General features: G+C 38.1%; 2 protein-coding genes across 3 annotated transcripts in view; one reads left to right on the forward strand and one right to left on the reverse strand.

The window, feature by feature from the left end:
• caprin1a (cell cycle associated protein 1a) overlaps window positions 1-4,446 on the forward strand; it is a 15,287-nt gene extending 10,841 nt beyond the window's left edge. Inside the window, exons 12-19 of the mRNA XM_016273121.1 lie at window positions 27-79; window positions 174-284; window positions 371-499; window positions 1,176-1,329; window positions 1,430-1,612; window positions 1,711-1,817; window positions 1,930-1,990; window positions 3,800-4,446. Coding sequence (XP_016128607.1) covers window positions 27-79; window positions 174-284; window positions 371-499; window positions 1,176-1,329; window positions 1,430-1,612; window positions 1,711-1,817; window positions 1,930-1,990; window positions 3,800-3,864 — 863 coding nt within the window. The 3' untranslated portion in view covers window positions 3,865-4,446. The remainder of the gene's footprint in view (window positions 1-26; window positions 80-173; window positions 285-370; window positions 500-1,175; window positions 1,330-1,429; window positions 1,613-1,710; window positions 1,818-1,929; window positions 1,991-3,799) is intronic.
• Window positions 4,447-4,704: 258 nt separating this feature from the next.
• LOC107585938 (nucleobindin-2-like) lies at window positions 4,705-9,784 on the reverse strand. Of its 2 annotated transcripts, none has more exons than XM_016273122.1 (13): window positions 9,602-9,784; window positions 8,931-9,071; window positions 8,642-8,749; window positions 8,423-8,555; window positions 8,172-8,275; window positions 7,391-7,576; window positions 7,216-7,306; window positions 7,069-7,127; window positions 6,854-6,946; window positions 6,662-6,751; window positions 6,349-6,519; window positions 6,171-6,231; window positions 4,705-5,437 (listed from the first exon to the last, which is right to left on the reverse strand). In XM_016273122.1, the coding sequence occupies exons 2-13, from the start codon at window positions 9,069-9,071 to the stop codon at window positions 5,184-5,186; spliced, it is 1,491 nt and encodes a 496-aa protein (XP_016128608.1). In that variant the 5' UTR covers window positions 9,602-9,784; the 3' UTR covers window positions 4,705-5,183. The 2 variants fall into 2 exon arrangements, with proteins under 2 accessions (XP_016128608.1, XP_016128609.1); XM_016273123.1 differs by having other exon boundaries at window positions 8,931-9,095.
• Window positions 9,785-11,845: the final 2,061 nt, after the last annotated feature.

Genomic DNA, 11,845 nt, shown 5'->3' on the forward strand with positions numbered 1-11,845 from the left:
TTTTTTTTTTTTTTTTGCTCACGCAGAATCCCGACTACCCCAACACAATGCTCTTTCTGTGCAGCCTGAACCCACGCAAGTAAGTTCAATTAGCAGAAACATGCTTTCACGTGGTTTCTGTCTGAAATGGCATTCCTGAAATGGCTTTCCTAAAACTCTGTTTGGCCTTCCAGGTGCCGATGGTCTCGGCTCCAAAGGAGGCCTACTCCTCCACACCCCCTCTCTATCAGCCCCCTCATAACTCTGAACCCCGACCACAGACAGACTCCATTGACCCCCTGCAGGTAACGGTGCACACCGCAGTGGTTTCACAGATGCTGTGTGTACTCTATGGCTTAGATATGTGAGTGATGTAGGATATACACCCTAGGTCTCCATGCCCCTGTCGTCTGAGCAGACCCCCACCCCTTCCTCTCAGCCCCAGGTGTTTCAGCCTGTCTCCAAACCCCTTCACAGTGGCATCAACGTTAACGCAGCTCCATTCCAGTCCATGCAAGCGGTAGGCCTCTACCTGTCTACCCCACCCTCTCCAAACTCACCCCCTCAGAGTTTGTCTCTCCATTCTGCTTCTGTTTTGTTTTTCATGCTGTGTAAGGGGCCGTTCACAAAGAACACACTTTTGCATTACATTACGCTGTTTTTCCATTGGTTTTCTATGTAAACAAGTGTTACACTGACACGTTTGATTGTTCTGCTCATGTCTTGCAGCTTTTGCAGTGTCTCACACATGATGCGGTGTTCTAAAACCATAAAAAAAATTTAGACCTTAGGCTTATTTTTCTTCCACTGCCCCACTTTTTTACATGCAAGAACGCATTCTGTGTGAATGGCCCTTGACAGGCTTGTTTTGTTTAAAAGGATGTGAACCTTTTGAGTTTATCGTGTTCAAGCCTGTTGTATATCATTTGTGGATGAGCCGTTACCGTCAGTCAGTGAACAGTGAAAGGATGTTTAATAAAGCGTCAACTAGTGCACCAAAACAATCTTAGTGTTTTTATCTTAGTGTAAATTCTATTTGTCTATCCTTTATCTCCATTTAAATGTCAAATTATTTATTTACCTAATTTTTAAAAACCTGTTTGTGCCATGAAAACAGGCTGATATGGCATAATACAACTTCCTACAAACCACATGCAAGTTTTGGATATGCTTTCATGTTTTCTCTCCTCCATTAGGTATTCAATATGAACGCTCCAGTTCCTCCAACCAATGAGATGGACTCTCACAAGATTTCCAGCCAGTATCAGAGTAGCTACGGTCAAGGCTTCAGTGCACAAGGCACCCTTCCAGCTGAGCAGCAGGAAATACCTCAAGAAGCCCTCCAGTCAGGTAAGAGAATTGCTGCTACATTCGTGCCATTTTATAGTTTTAAAAATGTAAACTACTATAACTAATTGGTTCATAAAAATCTATTTTTGTTTCTTTGTAGTTGGCCCCTTCCATTCTCAAGACCAAGGTATTCCATCTGCATCTCAGCAGCCCTCAGTGCAGGGCACAGGATTTGGGCGGCCGGGTCAGTCCTTTTACAGCAACAGAGCAATGCCACGAGCTGGACCCAGAAATCCCAGAGGGGCTTTGAATGGCTTCCGTGGACCATCAAATGGATTTAGAGGTGAGACGAGACAGGCTAGTCTGAAATCCAATGTAAAATCTGAAAAAAATCCAGTGTAAAATATCACAATTTAAAAAAAAAAAAAATTTTATGTTTAGGTGGATATGATGGTTATCACGCTCCATTCCCCAACACTCCAAACTCCGGATACGGTCAAACTCAGTTTAGCACTCCGCGAGATTATTCCAACAACACCTACCAACGGGTAACTTCAAGAAAACAAATACCATGCAGATTTGTGGAGACTTGAGAAGTCATATACAGTATGCGGTACCATAATAGAGTATGTTTTAAAGTCCTGTGTGTTTTCTTTTCAGGATGGATATCAGCAAAGCTTCAAGCGAGGAGCTACCCAGGGACCTCGAGGTTGCTCTCGAGGTAATGCTCAAGCGATGCGATCCTAAAGTCTTTGGGAAGACTTGTTTCTTTTTGGCCACTTTGAACATTCAGTTATTGAGAATGTTTCCCCCAGCCCATATTTTTACTCCTATCAGTGGTTTTGTTTTGTTTTTGTTTTTTTGGCTTCTTGATTCAAGTAAGCCCGCTTTGATAGTTTTAATATACTAATGTGTTTTACAGAGACACAATGGAGAGCTGAAACTGTCAGTGTTGTGATTTTTCAGCCAGGTCGTGTTTAAAACAGATATTCCTGTAAACTTGAAAGATTTTCATTAATTTATTTTTTTTATAAAATAAAATGCAAAAAGATAACTGCCACTGTCGGTTTCAAACCATAGGAGTGTTTTTGATATTTTGTTGGCCTGTCCCTCCCTTTCCCATACTTGGTTCTTGCCTGTGTATAGGGTACTGAAGGCATTAATTGTTTTTTTGTTCTCCCCATTTCATTTGAAGAGTTTTTTTTTTTTTTCTTTTTTTTTTCAGCTGTCCTGCCCTTTGTATGCTCATGTCACTCCTTGAGAGAATGTTTCAATAAAGATGTGTTGCATTACCTGCTTGTCTGCCGCTGCTTTCTTTTTGCTCTCCATGCTCGAAAATCCTCTCACCTGTCCTGTGACCCTTTGTCTACTAAAGTGTTGAAGGTTGACTTTGTTTCCTGTAGTCTTCCCAAGGGGAGGCAGGTGATTGGTCCGCTTATCGGTCCGTTTTTTCTGCAACTCTGCTGTTTGCTTTTCTGCCTCTTGCGTCATGTACTATATCCTGCTTTCCAACAAGATTAAGAGTTTCTTTTAATTAGGTGTGAAGCATTAACGCAACAAAATGGCCCTAAGGTTGCCTCCATGATCTACGATGCTGTTCCAAATCAGTCCATAGCCAATGCACTGCTTTTCCTGCTTCTGTCAAGCCAAAAAATGTTCTATGTCGTTCCAAACCTGTATTTATTACCATATTGACACTGCTTTTTTATATATACAATTGAAGTCAATTTTGACCATGACAAAAAGACAAAGTTTACTTAAAAAAGCTAAAAATAAAAGTTGTATGAACTTTTTTTTTTTTTTTTTGGTCACTTGATTCTTACTGGTTTCATACACTTTCATTGTATAAAAACGAGGTGCAAGAACATCTGGCAAAATATTTCCTTTTGTTGTGATTAGAAGAAAAAATATGGGTTTGGAATGATAGGGTGATTGTGGCAAATTGCCATGGCAAAAAATACATATATATTTTGGGGCAAAATATGCTGTTAAATAATCTTGTGTGACCTGGACATTAGAAGCTATTTGTTGGATTGTACATAATTTAAGGAAAGCTATAAGAGGGCTTTACAAAAAAATTAACCGAATACTCTCTTATGTGACTATTTCAGAGAATCCTGTTGAGAATACGTATGTTGCTACTGACATTTGCTCTAATTGCTGCTTAAGATGGTTTAAATTCATTACATTTGCAGTGCTTTTTATCTCTATAATGTCATTTCGCTTTCACTTGTTTTTTTCAAAGTCTAGTTAAGAACAGCCAGACTGTTGCATGTTGCGCTACAGTCCAGCTGTGAGAGTATTTAAATGCTGTAATGATATATGGAGCTGTTCCGATGAATCTGTTGTTGTAGTTTTGGGATTGATGGTTTGCATTTACCACTTGTGGTATAAAATACATAATGTACTTATTTCATGGGTGTTTTATGAAAACAATAGTAAAAGCTCATTGTAATTGGCCCTAAAACATAATTGAATGCGACTAGAATATTTAACGCCACATTGATTTTCTGATGTATTTGGGTTTCAGGACGAGGGGGATCATATCGGTCCAGCAGAGGAATGGGTCCCATGGCTGCCCAACAGACCAGCTAAACCCAGTCCTTTAGCCATTATCAGCCCTGTTCCACCCTTTTATCTCCTCCACCCATTTGGACTCTCAAACATGAGCCGTGCCACTCCAGACCATGTAGTTAGATGACCGCACGATTAGCAAGTATGGACAAAACCAATGGTTTTGGGAAAAATACAGTACCAATGAGACTATAGCACTCCCAGTACTGTAATTGCTCCGAGCTCTCAAAGCTTTCTCTCAATCATATGCTATTGCACAGCCTTTACACATTTGAGACAGAACATGTGCCTTTGATTATGGGTGTCTGGATTTTAATTGAGCTTGGTGGAATGACGACTTAGTAGCTGGGAACAGCCGCTAGATTATGAATGTGAAGTACACCGTACACCAAAGGCACTTAGATTTTGGCCAAACGAACTGTTAAGTGAATGTGAAAAATTTACTTGTATGTACTGTATTGTAACGTGATTTTTCTCTTCTTTTGGCTCAGCCAAATGGTTTACAGGAAATGCATTGTACTGTTTGTGGCTGAATGACTGCTTCATTGTATTTCTTCCAATCAATGTTGATTAGAATTAATGCTAACTAATAAATGATTTTTGAAGGACAAGACACTTTAAAAGTTATTCACACACATTAGGTATGACATAAGACTGAGAGCAGACAGACAGGATCTTCTTTGAAGCCATAATACACTTTGTGCATTTAATATGTTAAACTCTTAAAGGGGTCCTATTATGCTTTTTCACTTTTTCAACTTTAGTTCATCTGTAATGTTGCTGTTTCAATACAAGTTACGCTCAGGAGACTTGTACTGTAGAAGTAATTGCATGTGATGTTTTTTGTTCATACAAGAACACTTTTTTCAAATTGTTTTAATTTTTTTTATTGACCTTACTCTCAAAGTTCCCACTGTAAGCAACATTCAAACTCCAGAGTAGCCCTAATCAATTAAAAACTTCCAGTACAATTCAACAATATTCTGATACCACACAACTAGGTTTAAAGTAGCTCTTCGTAGCCATTAAAATTTCAGAAAAATAAATGTGCAAAACAAAAGCGTACACACATCCAATCCACTGTGCTGGAAAATAAAATATCCACAACATATGAAAAAGATATTTTCAATAACAAAAAAAAAAAAATCAAACACTTGTATCAAACCGCAAAGTCTGCAATAAATGTATTATGCTTACAAAACCAGCCAATTCCGTACTAGTTAAAACCGCAGCACACAACCGCAAGTAATCATTGACTGGGCAGGAGGTACTGTTTGTTGAAGTCTCTGGTGTTAGGTCAGTTTTCCACACAATCACGCAGGAAAAAGCATATGACCGTCCTATGGCACATAGTTGTGGTCGAGGGGCATCTGTGGAGAATCGTGGGGTGGGCTATTGTGTCCTGGAGGCAGTGGCTGATTTTCTTGGGGTATATTTTGGTGTTCCTGTCCTAAATCTTGTTGATTTTGGGGTGCATCATGTTGTTGTTGTTGTTCTAGAGGGATATCTTGGTGTCCTGGGGGCAGAGGCTGGTGCTCAGGGGGCACAGGAGGCTGGTCATGTCCTAGTGACTCAGGGACAGCATTCCCTTCCACTGTTATAAGAGATTTAGAGTGTTTTGTATTATTGCCAAGAATAACAGGTTACACTTAAATGTAATGTTTAAAACTCTAGTGCATTTGCCAAGAATGTTACATTTAAATGTTAAACATTTTAAGTATATTTGCCAAGAATGTTGCTTTTAAAATAAGGTGTTAGATGTAAATGTTTAAATGTTCAAATGTATTTTTGTCAGGAATGTCACTATTAAAATACATGTTTCACTTTAACTTTAAATGGTTAAAATTCAAGTATGTTTTGGAATAATGGTGTGGGTATTTTGAATATTATTTATTTAAAGTTTTTTTTGTGCTTTAACAATATGTAGCCAAGACATTGGAAACCATGTAAACCCACTGCATACATTAACTGATATAACGTTTCTTTAACCGTCTTCACAATACTGTTAACCTAGAAAAACATGTCAGTGGATCTCACATTTAAAACCCAGTGTAAGAATAGCTAGCTAGTGTAACCTTCACATGTATCTGGTTATGTCTAAAGTGAAAGTATTACTTACATTGCATCTCAGGTGGAGGCGGATCCTTCTGTGTTTTTAACCGCTCCATATGCTCCACGGCCTGATAAGGATGACGCACAGAACAGGTTTTTTTCTTATACTTGTTTTAAACATCTCTTCTTGTTTAGTTTTTATTTTTATTCAATGAGCAGGTATGAGACAAATCAGTTCAGTCACCTGCTATGTCTAAAGTGAAAGTATTACTTACATTGCATCTCAGGTGGAGGCGGATCCTTCTGTGTTTTTAACCGCTCCATATGCTCCACGGCCTGATAAGGATGACGCACAGAACAGGTTTTTTTTCTTATACTTGTTTTAAACAACTCTTCTTGTTTAGTTTTTATTTTTATTCAATGAGCAGGTATGAGACAAATCAGTTCAGTCACCTGCTGCAGTTCTACTTTCTGAGCATTGAGCTGCTCCTGCTGTCGCTCCAGATCCTCTCTCTGCTTCTGAAGGTCAGCTGCTTTCAGATTTAAGTCTTCCTCCTGCCTGGCCAACTGCTCCTCAAACTCTCTCATCTCTTCGTCAGTATATGCCTGGTTCTGTTCTAGAGTCTGGGGTCATCCAAGATAATTATTAAGTTGTTCCTTATTAATTAAAGGACTAAGCTATTAGGCAATCATCCAACATGAAAGCATGAATTAGTGGCTATTAAGCAATGGTCTAAATATCTGTTAAGCATGTGACCATACTCACTTCCCAGCTGTCTGGTTCAAGAAACTCTTTTTTCTTTGTGGCAACCAGAAACTCATCTAAGGACACCAGTCTGTCTTTATTAGAGTCAACCTGTAAAGGCCAGGAGATTACAGATTTAGAAAAAAAAAAGTCTTCCTGAAGTTGCCAAGCCATACAAAGAGAATTGGCCCATTGTTATAGTCATCATTTAACCTCATTCATGACATGTTCTCTCATTCGCAGCCTCTCCTCCTCCATTTCAACCATGTCGTCCTCTTCATTAGTTGGATCATAGATCTTCTCCAGCTGAAAAAAATAATCACAACAGAAGCCATTTCATTTGCTGCTATATAATAGCAGAGCAAGTTATAACTACAATTACTATATGTTTTATTTTTATTCTGTGGTGAATTATGCCACGGTTATACCTCTTTCGTGAACAGGGCTTCCAGCTCTTGTTCATCAAAGAAGCCATCTCCATTTGCGTCTGCAACACAAAAAAAGAGCAATATTAAGCATGTCATTTTAACATTCTCATATCCCGGATTCATCTTAAGCTATCAAAAATATTTTACCATGCAGATTGAAAAATGTTTTGGGGTCAAAATCTTCAGGGTCCAGGCCATCAGCCTCTTCCCATACTTCTTTGAGCTGATCCTTGCTACCCTACATAACAGAACATTCGAAAAACATGAGCATATCCTCAATGAAATCACAAACATTAAGATAAGTAAATACGTGGTGACTTACGGGGTGATTGACTTTAGGGTGATCAGCATGTTTCTTCTTCATCTCCTCATAGTGCTCCTCTTCTTTCCTCCTGCCCTCCTCATCAAGTGTCTTCAGGTGTTCCCGTCTCTCGTGCTCTTTCATCATCTCGTACCTTTTAAATTCTTCATGCCGTTCCTTGTCGTAGTTCTCCAGATCTTTTGTAGCCTATATTGCAAGATCATAAATATGACTGAAATATAATTGCTTGACATGTTTTCGTCTTCAGTTATCTTATGAATGCGAAAAGAAGGAAAATGGCCATGAGATGTTTCTTGGATTTAAAACAAAGAGTATTACATGATGTTCTTTTTAAGTGCATATGGAAGATTCCAGAAATCCTTTAGAGTGTATTTGTAGAACGCAGTTCAAAAACATTTTTAACCAGTACAGATCATATTTAGTGAGTTACATCAGTCCCACTTTTATAGAAAACCTGAAAATATTAAGACATTTTTAAATCGCCATTTCCAGGCCTGGCAGTGTCAATGAAATTTGTTGCGTTTTTTCTAAATCACTGTGAAATTATTGATTAAAAACGACTTAGTCGTGGAAATGTATTGTTATTATTATATTTTGTTGCAATAAGAAATTTATTTTAAATGCTAAATATATTTGGTAGCTTCGTTCTTGACCTTAAGGATTATCTTAAGCACCAAAATCAAGTATCAAATAAAGGGAATATTCAAGCATTCAAAGTAACAGCAACAGAATTAAACGAAATATGATAGAAGAAGCTGAGTAACTGTAAGTAATGACGTACCGATTTAATAAGTCTGTCCAGATCCTCAACCTCAAATGTGTGTGGGTTCATGTGGTTCAGATGCTCAAACTGTTTGAGTAATGCCTGGTGATCTACTGCAATATCTGATAAACATGAGAGAGAACAGTGTTCAGAGAATGTTTTGAAGACCCATTTTGTGTTTATGGTCTGTTCATTCATTAATACGCCTACATAGGAGAAATAGCCTCGAGCACTTATTCAACTGTAATTATTTTTACAGCCATTCTTACCATTCCCTCCTTCAATATCTTGCTTGGCTTTGATTAGGGTTCTCAGACGGCTGACTTCTTGCCTTTTAAGTTCATCCAGCTTGGTTCTCACATGGTGGCTGACAAAGTCAAGCTCTTTAGCCAACTTCCCTTGCTGAAATCAGCAGGAACGAACAGATTAGCCCTGTGTGACCTTTGTATTGTACAACACAACACAAATAAAGCCATGCTGTTTCTTACCTTTATATCTTCCATGTCTGTGTTGTGAAGCTTTTCTCTAAAATGTTGATCTTTTTCAAGGAAATCGATAACTTCCCTGAGATAGCGGTCATAATGCAGTCCAGTGTCCTACAAATATAAATAATTATGTGTATATGAATTGAATACAATAGTGTGCTTTTTTTCTTTGTAAATGCTAAAGTAAATGCTTTCAGAATTGTGAAATATTTATGCATCCTCACATTACAAGACTACTTACTATAACTTGCAGCCAAAGCTTGTCATGTAATTAGCTGATCAAATATCTTACCACACTCTGGGGAGGCTCTTTGACTGTTTCCTCTGGGAGCTTCACCTTAGTTTTATCTATGCTTATTGGCACTGCCTTGGCCCAGGACATCACACTCGCCAACACAAGGCAGCTGGTGAGGAGCCCCTTTAAATAGGACATCTGGGAAAATCAGCACACATAGGCCTACAGATGAAACATTAGACGGAGATGACAGCTCTATCATATCACATAGCGACACTGACTGGTTATGTCGCAAACCCCAGTGAGCTGACTACCCTTTTGGGGAATCCCATGTGAATCTGAAGATTCGAATCTAAATATTTTCGACATCACAATTCGAATAGGGGTCTAGGTAGGCAGCTCAGTAGGGCTTGAGACACAGCCAATGATTGGCAGATCAGCTCTCCAATAAACCCGTTACTAAGGATTATCAGTCACTATATTAAAGTGATACTCAAAATATACATGGTTTTGTATGGCAAGCCATATTGCATGACAGAAAAGTGGTTCGAAGGGATGGCTGATCTCGATGCATAGAGGCTAATTTCATTAGCTTTCATTTGACAGTGAAGTCTATGCCAGACGTTATAGCGAAACTCGCTGGACATTTCATTAGGCAAGGCAAGGCAGTGAAAAGTTGAATTGTTGATGCTGTATTTGGGTTAAAGCAATGAAATAATGGCACTTACGGTGTCAGATTGGTTTCTATCGAGCTATCTCGAGTGTTTTCCGCTTCCTTTCATTACCGCTGGTTTCCTGACTGTCCGCTATCTTGGACTGATGGTGATGACTTACAGAGGCGGACACAGAGCAGAGCAGCAGGAGGAGACAGAGAGCTCGTCCACGTAGATCATTTACAGCGCTTGATTTGCATAGCGGGGTTCTTCTTCTTCTTCCATTTTTTGGCGTGTCACATCCTGTTTGCATATCGCCACCTACTTTTGCTGTTATGCAGTCATGGTTGATTTATGATCAATGTATTCCTTGTTTTTGCTTTTCCTGTTCTTACACACGTATATACACAACTATTCCTACTTAAATAATTATTCGATGCTCCATCCCATTCCTTCTCCCCAGGCTCCACCTGGCGCTGCGTGTTCAGCTCCTCCAGACTAAATCCGTGGTCTCCTGAAGATCCAGAATAGAATAGAGCATCCGCATTCTATATTTAAATCCTTTCACTTAACCCAGTAGTATATATGTATTTTATTAATATCCTGTATCCTTCTCTGTCTCTGTTAAACTCATAGCCTAATAAGTATTCAAATCCTTATTTACCTTTTTTGTTTAAATATGATATTAGTTCCTTTCTTTCTTCATCATACCTTGTACAATTATATATTACATGCTTCACTGTTTCTTTCTCCCCACAGTTCCCACATAGACCAGTCTCATGTATTCCAGTTATGAACAGTGAAGCGTTCAATCCCGAGTGTCCAAGTCTCATCCTGGTTATTATACCCTCTACTTTTCTATTTCTACCACTTACGCTTCTTTTAGTATTAACCATTTTTTTTTTAAATATTATATAAATGCCTTCCCTTATTATCTGTATTCCATATGTCCTGCCATTCTTTAATAATATTTTCCTTAATGATAGTTTTAATTTCACCTTTACTTAATTAAAGGAACATTCAAATCTATTACTTCTTTTTTTAAAGCATTTTTTTGCTAATTCATCAGCAGATTCATTACCAAGTATCTCTAGATCAATTTTAACATCAGGTATTATCCATGTTGGCACCTCTCCCCATACAGGTGACACACTACATTCTATATTTGTTATCTGATATTTCTCTGCCAACTGATTTATATTCCATCCATATCCTCTCCCTTTGTTATTTGAGTATTCCCAGCAATTTTTTTAAAATATCTTTAGCTATATGTTTTCTAGAATAACTCTTTAAAGACAACCAATATACCAAAGACAAATTAACTCTCCTCAAACTCAATGGCATTTCATTTGCCACTACTAATAATGCATTGACTGGTGCTGTTTTAGTTGCTCATAAGCTTATTCTAAGAGCTCTATACTGTATCCTATCTAGACTCCTTAATACTGTTTCTGATGCTGAGCCATAAATCATGCATCCGTAATCTATTCTTATCAAAGCTTGATATATTGTTAACATTGATTCTTTTTCAGCACCCCATTCTTTTCCAGCTATTGCCCTCATCACATTTAAAATCCTCCTGCATTTTTTATCTATTTCCTCAACATGTTTTTTCCAGGTATATCTCCCATCTAACCAAATTCATAGATACTTAAAAACCTTTACTTGTTCTAAAGGTTTTCCATACAACAGCAGTTCAATATTTTTAGAAACTTATTTTTTCCTACTGAACAACATATAACATGATTTATTTGTTGACATTTTAAAACTCCATTCTATACTCCATTTTTCCACCTTTTTAATAGCTGTTTCCATACTTGAAATCACTTGGGATACATTTCAACCTCTCTTCCAAATAGCACCATCATCAACATATAACGCACATCCTGCACCATATCAGAATCAGAATCAGAATGAGCTTTATTGCCAGGTATGTTTTCACATACGAGGAATTTGTTTTCGTGACAGAAGCTTCCGCAGTGCAACAGAATGACAGTGACAGAACAAAAACACAGATAATAAAAGAATAAAAAATAGAACAAGTAAATAAGAAATAACAATATATAAATTGACAATTGTATGTGCAGGTATATTACAATAGACAGTTTTGTATGTACAGGTACATTATGTGCAAATTTGAAGTGTAGACTAAGTATGCGTGTTAGATAAATAAGTGTATGAATGTATAAATAGTGTATGGGTGTAGTGTTGTGTGTTCCACAGTTATTGTCAAGTGTTCGTGAGATGGATGGCCTGAGGGAAGAAACTGTTCCTGTGTCTGGCCGTTCTGGTGCTCAGAGCTCTGTAGCGTCGACCAGA

The sequence above is a fragment of the Sinocyclocheilus grahami genome, unplaced genomic scaffold (assembly GCF_001515645.1).
Source record: "Sinocyclocheilus grahami isolate Dianchi unplaced genomic scaffold, SAMN03320097.WGS_v1.1 scaffold76.1, whole genome shotgun sequence".
Taxonomy (NCBI): Eukaryota; Metazoa; Chordata; class Actinopteri; order Cypriniformes; family Cyprinidae; genus Sinocyclocheilus; species Sinocyclocheilus grahami.

Coding starts and splice junctions, on each gene's coding strand:
- LOC107585938 (XM_016273122.1), bottom strand. CDS start 9,071: ATGTCCTATTTAAAGGGGCTCCTCACCAGCTGCCTTGTGTTGGCGAGT. Junction 7,577..8,171: donor TGGACAGACTTATTAAATCG/GTACGTCATTAC, acceptor CTTGCAATATAG/GCTACAAAAGATCTGGAGAA. Junction 5,438..6,170: donor GCCTCCACCTGAGATGCAAT/GTAAGTAATACT, acceptor CTCTTATAACAG/TGGAAGGGAATGCTGTCCCT.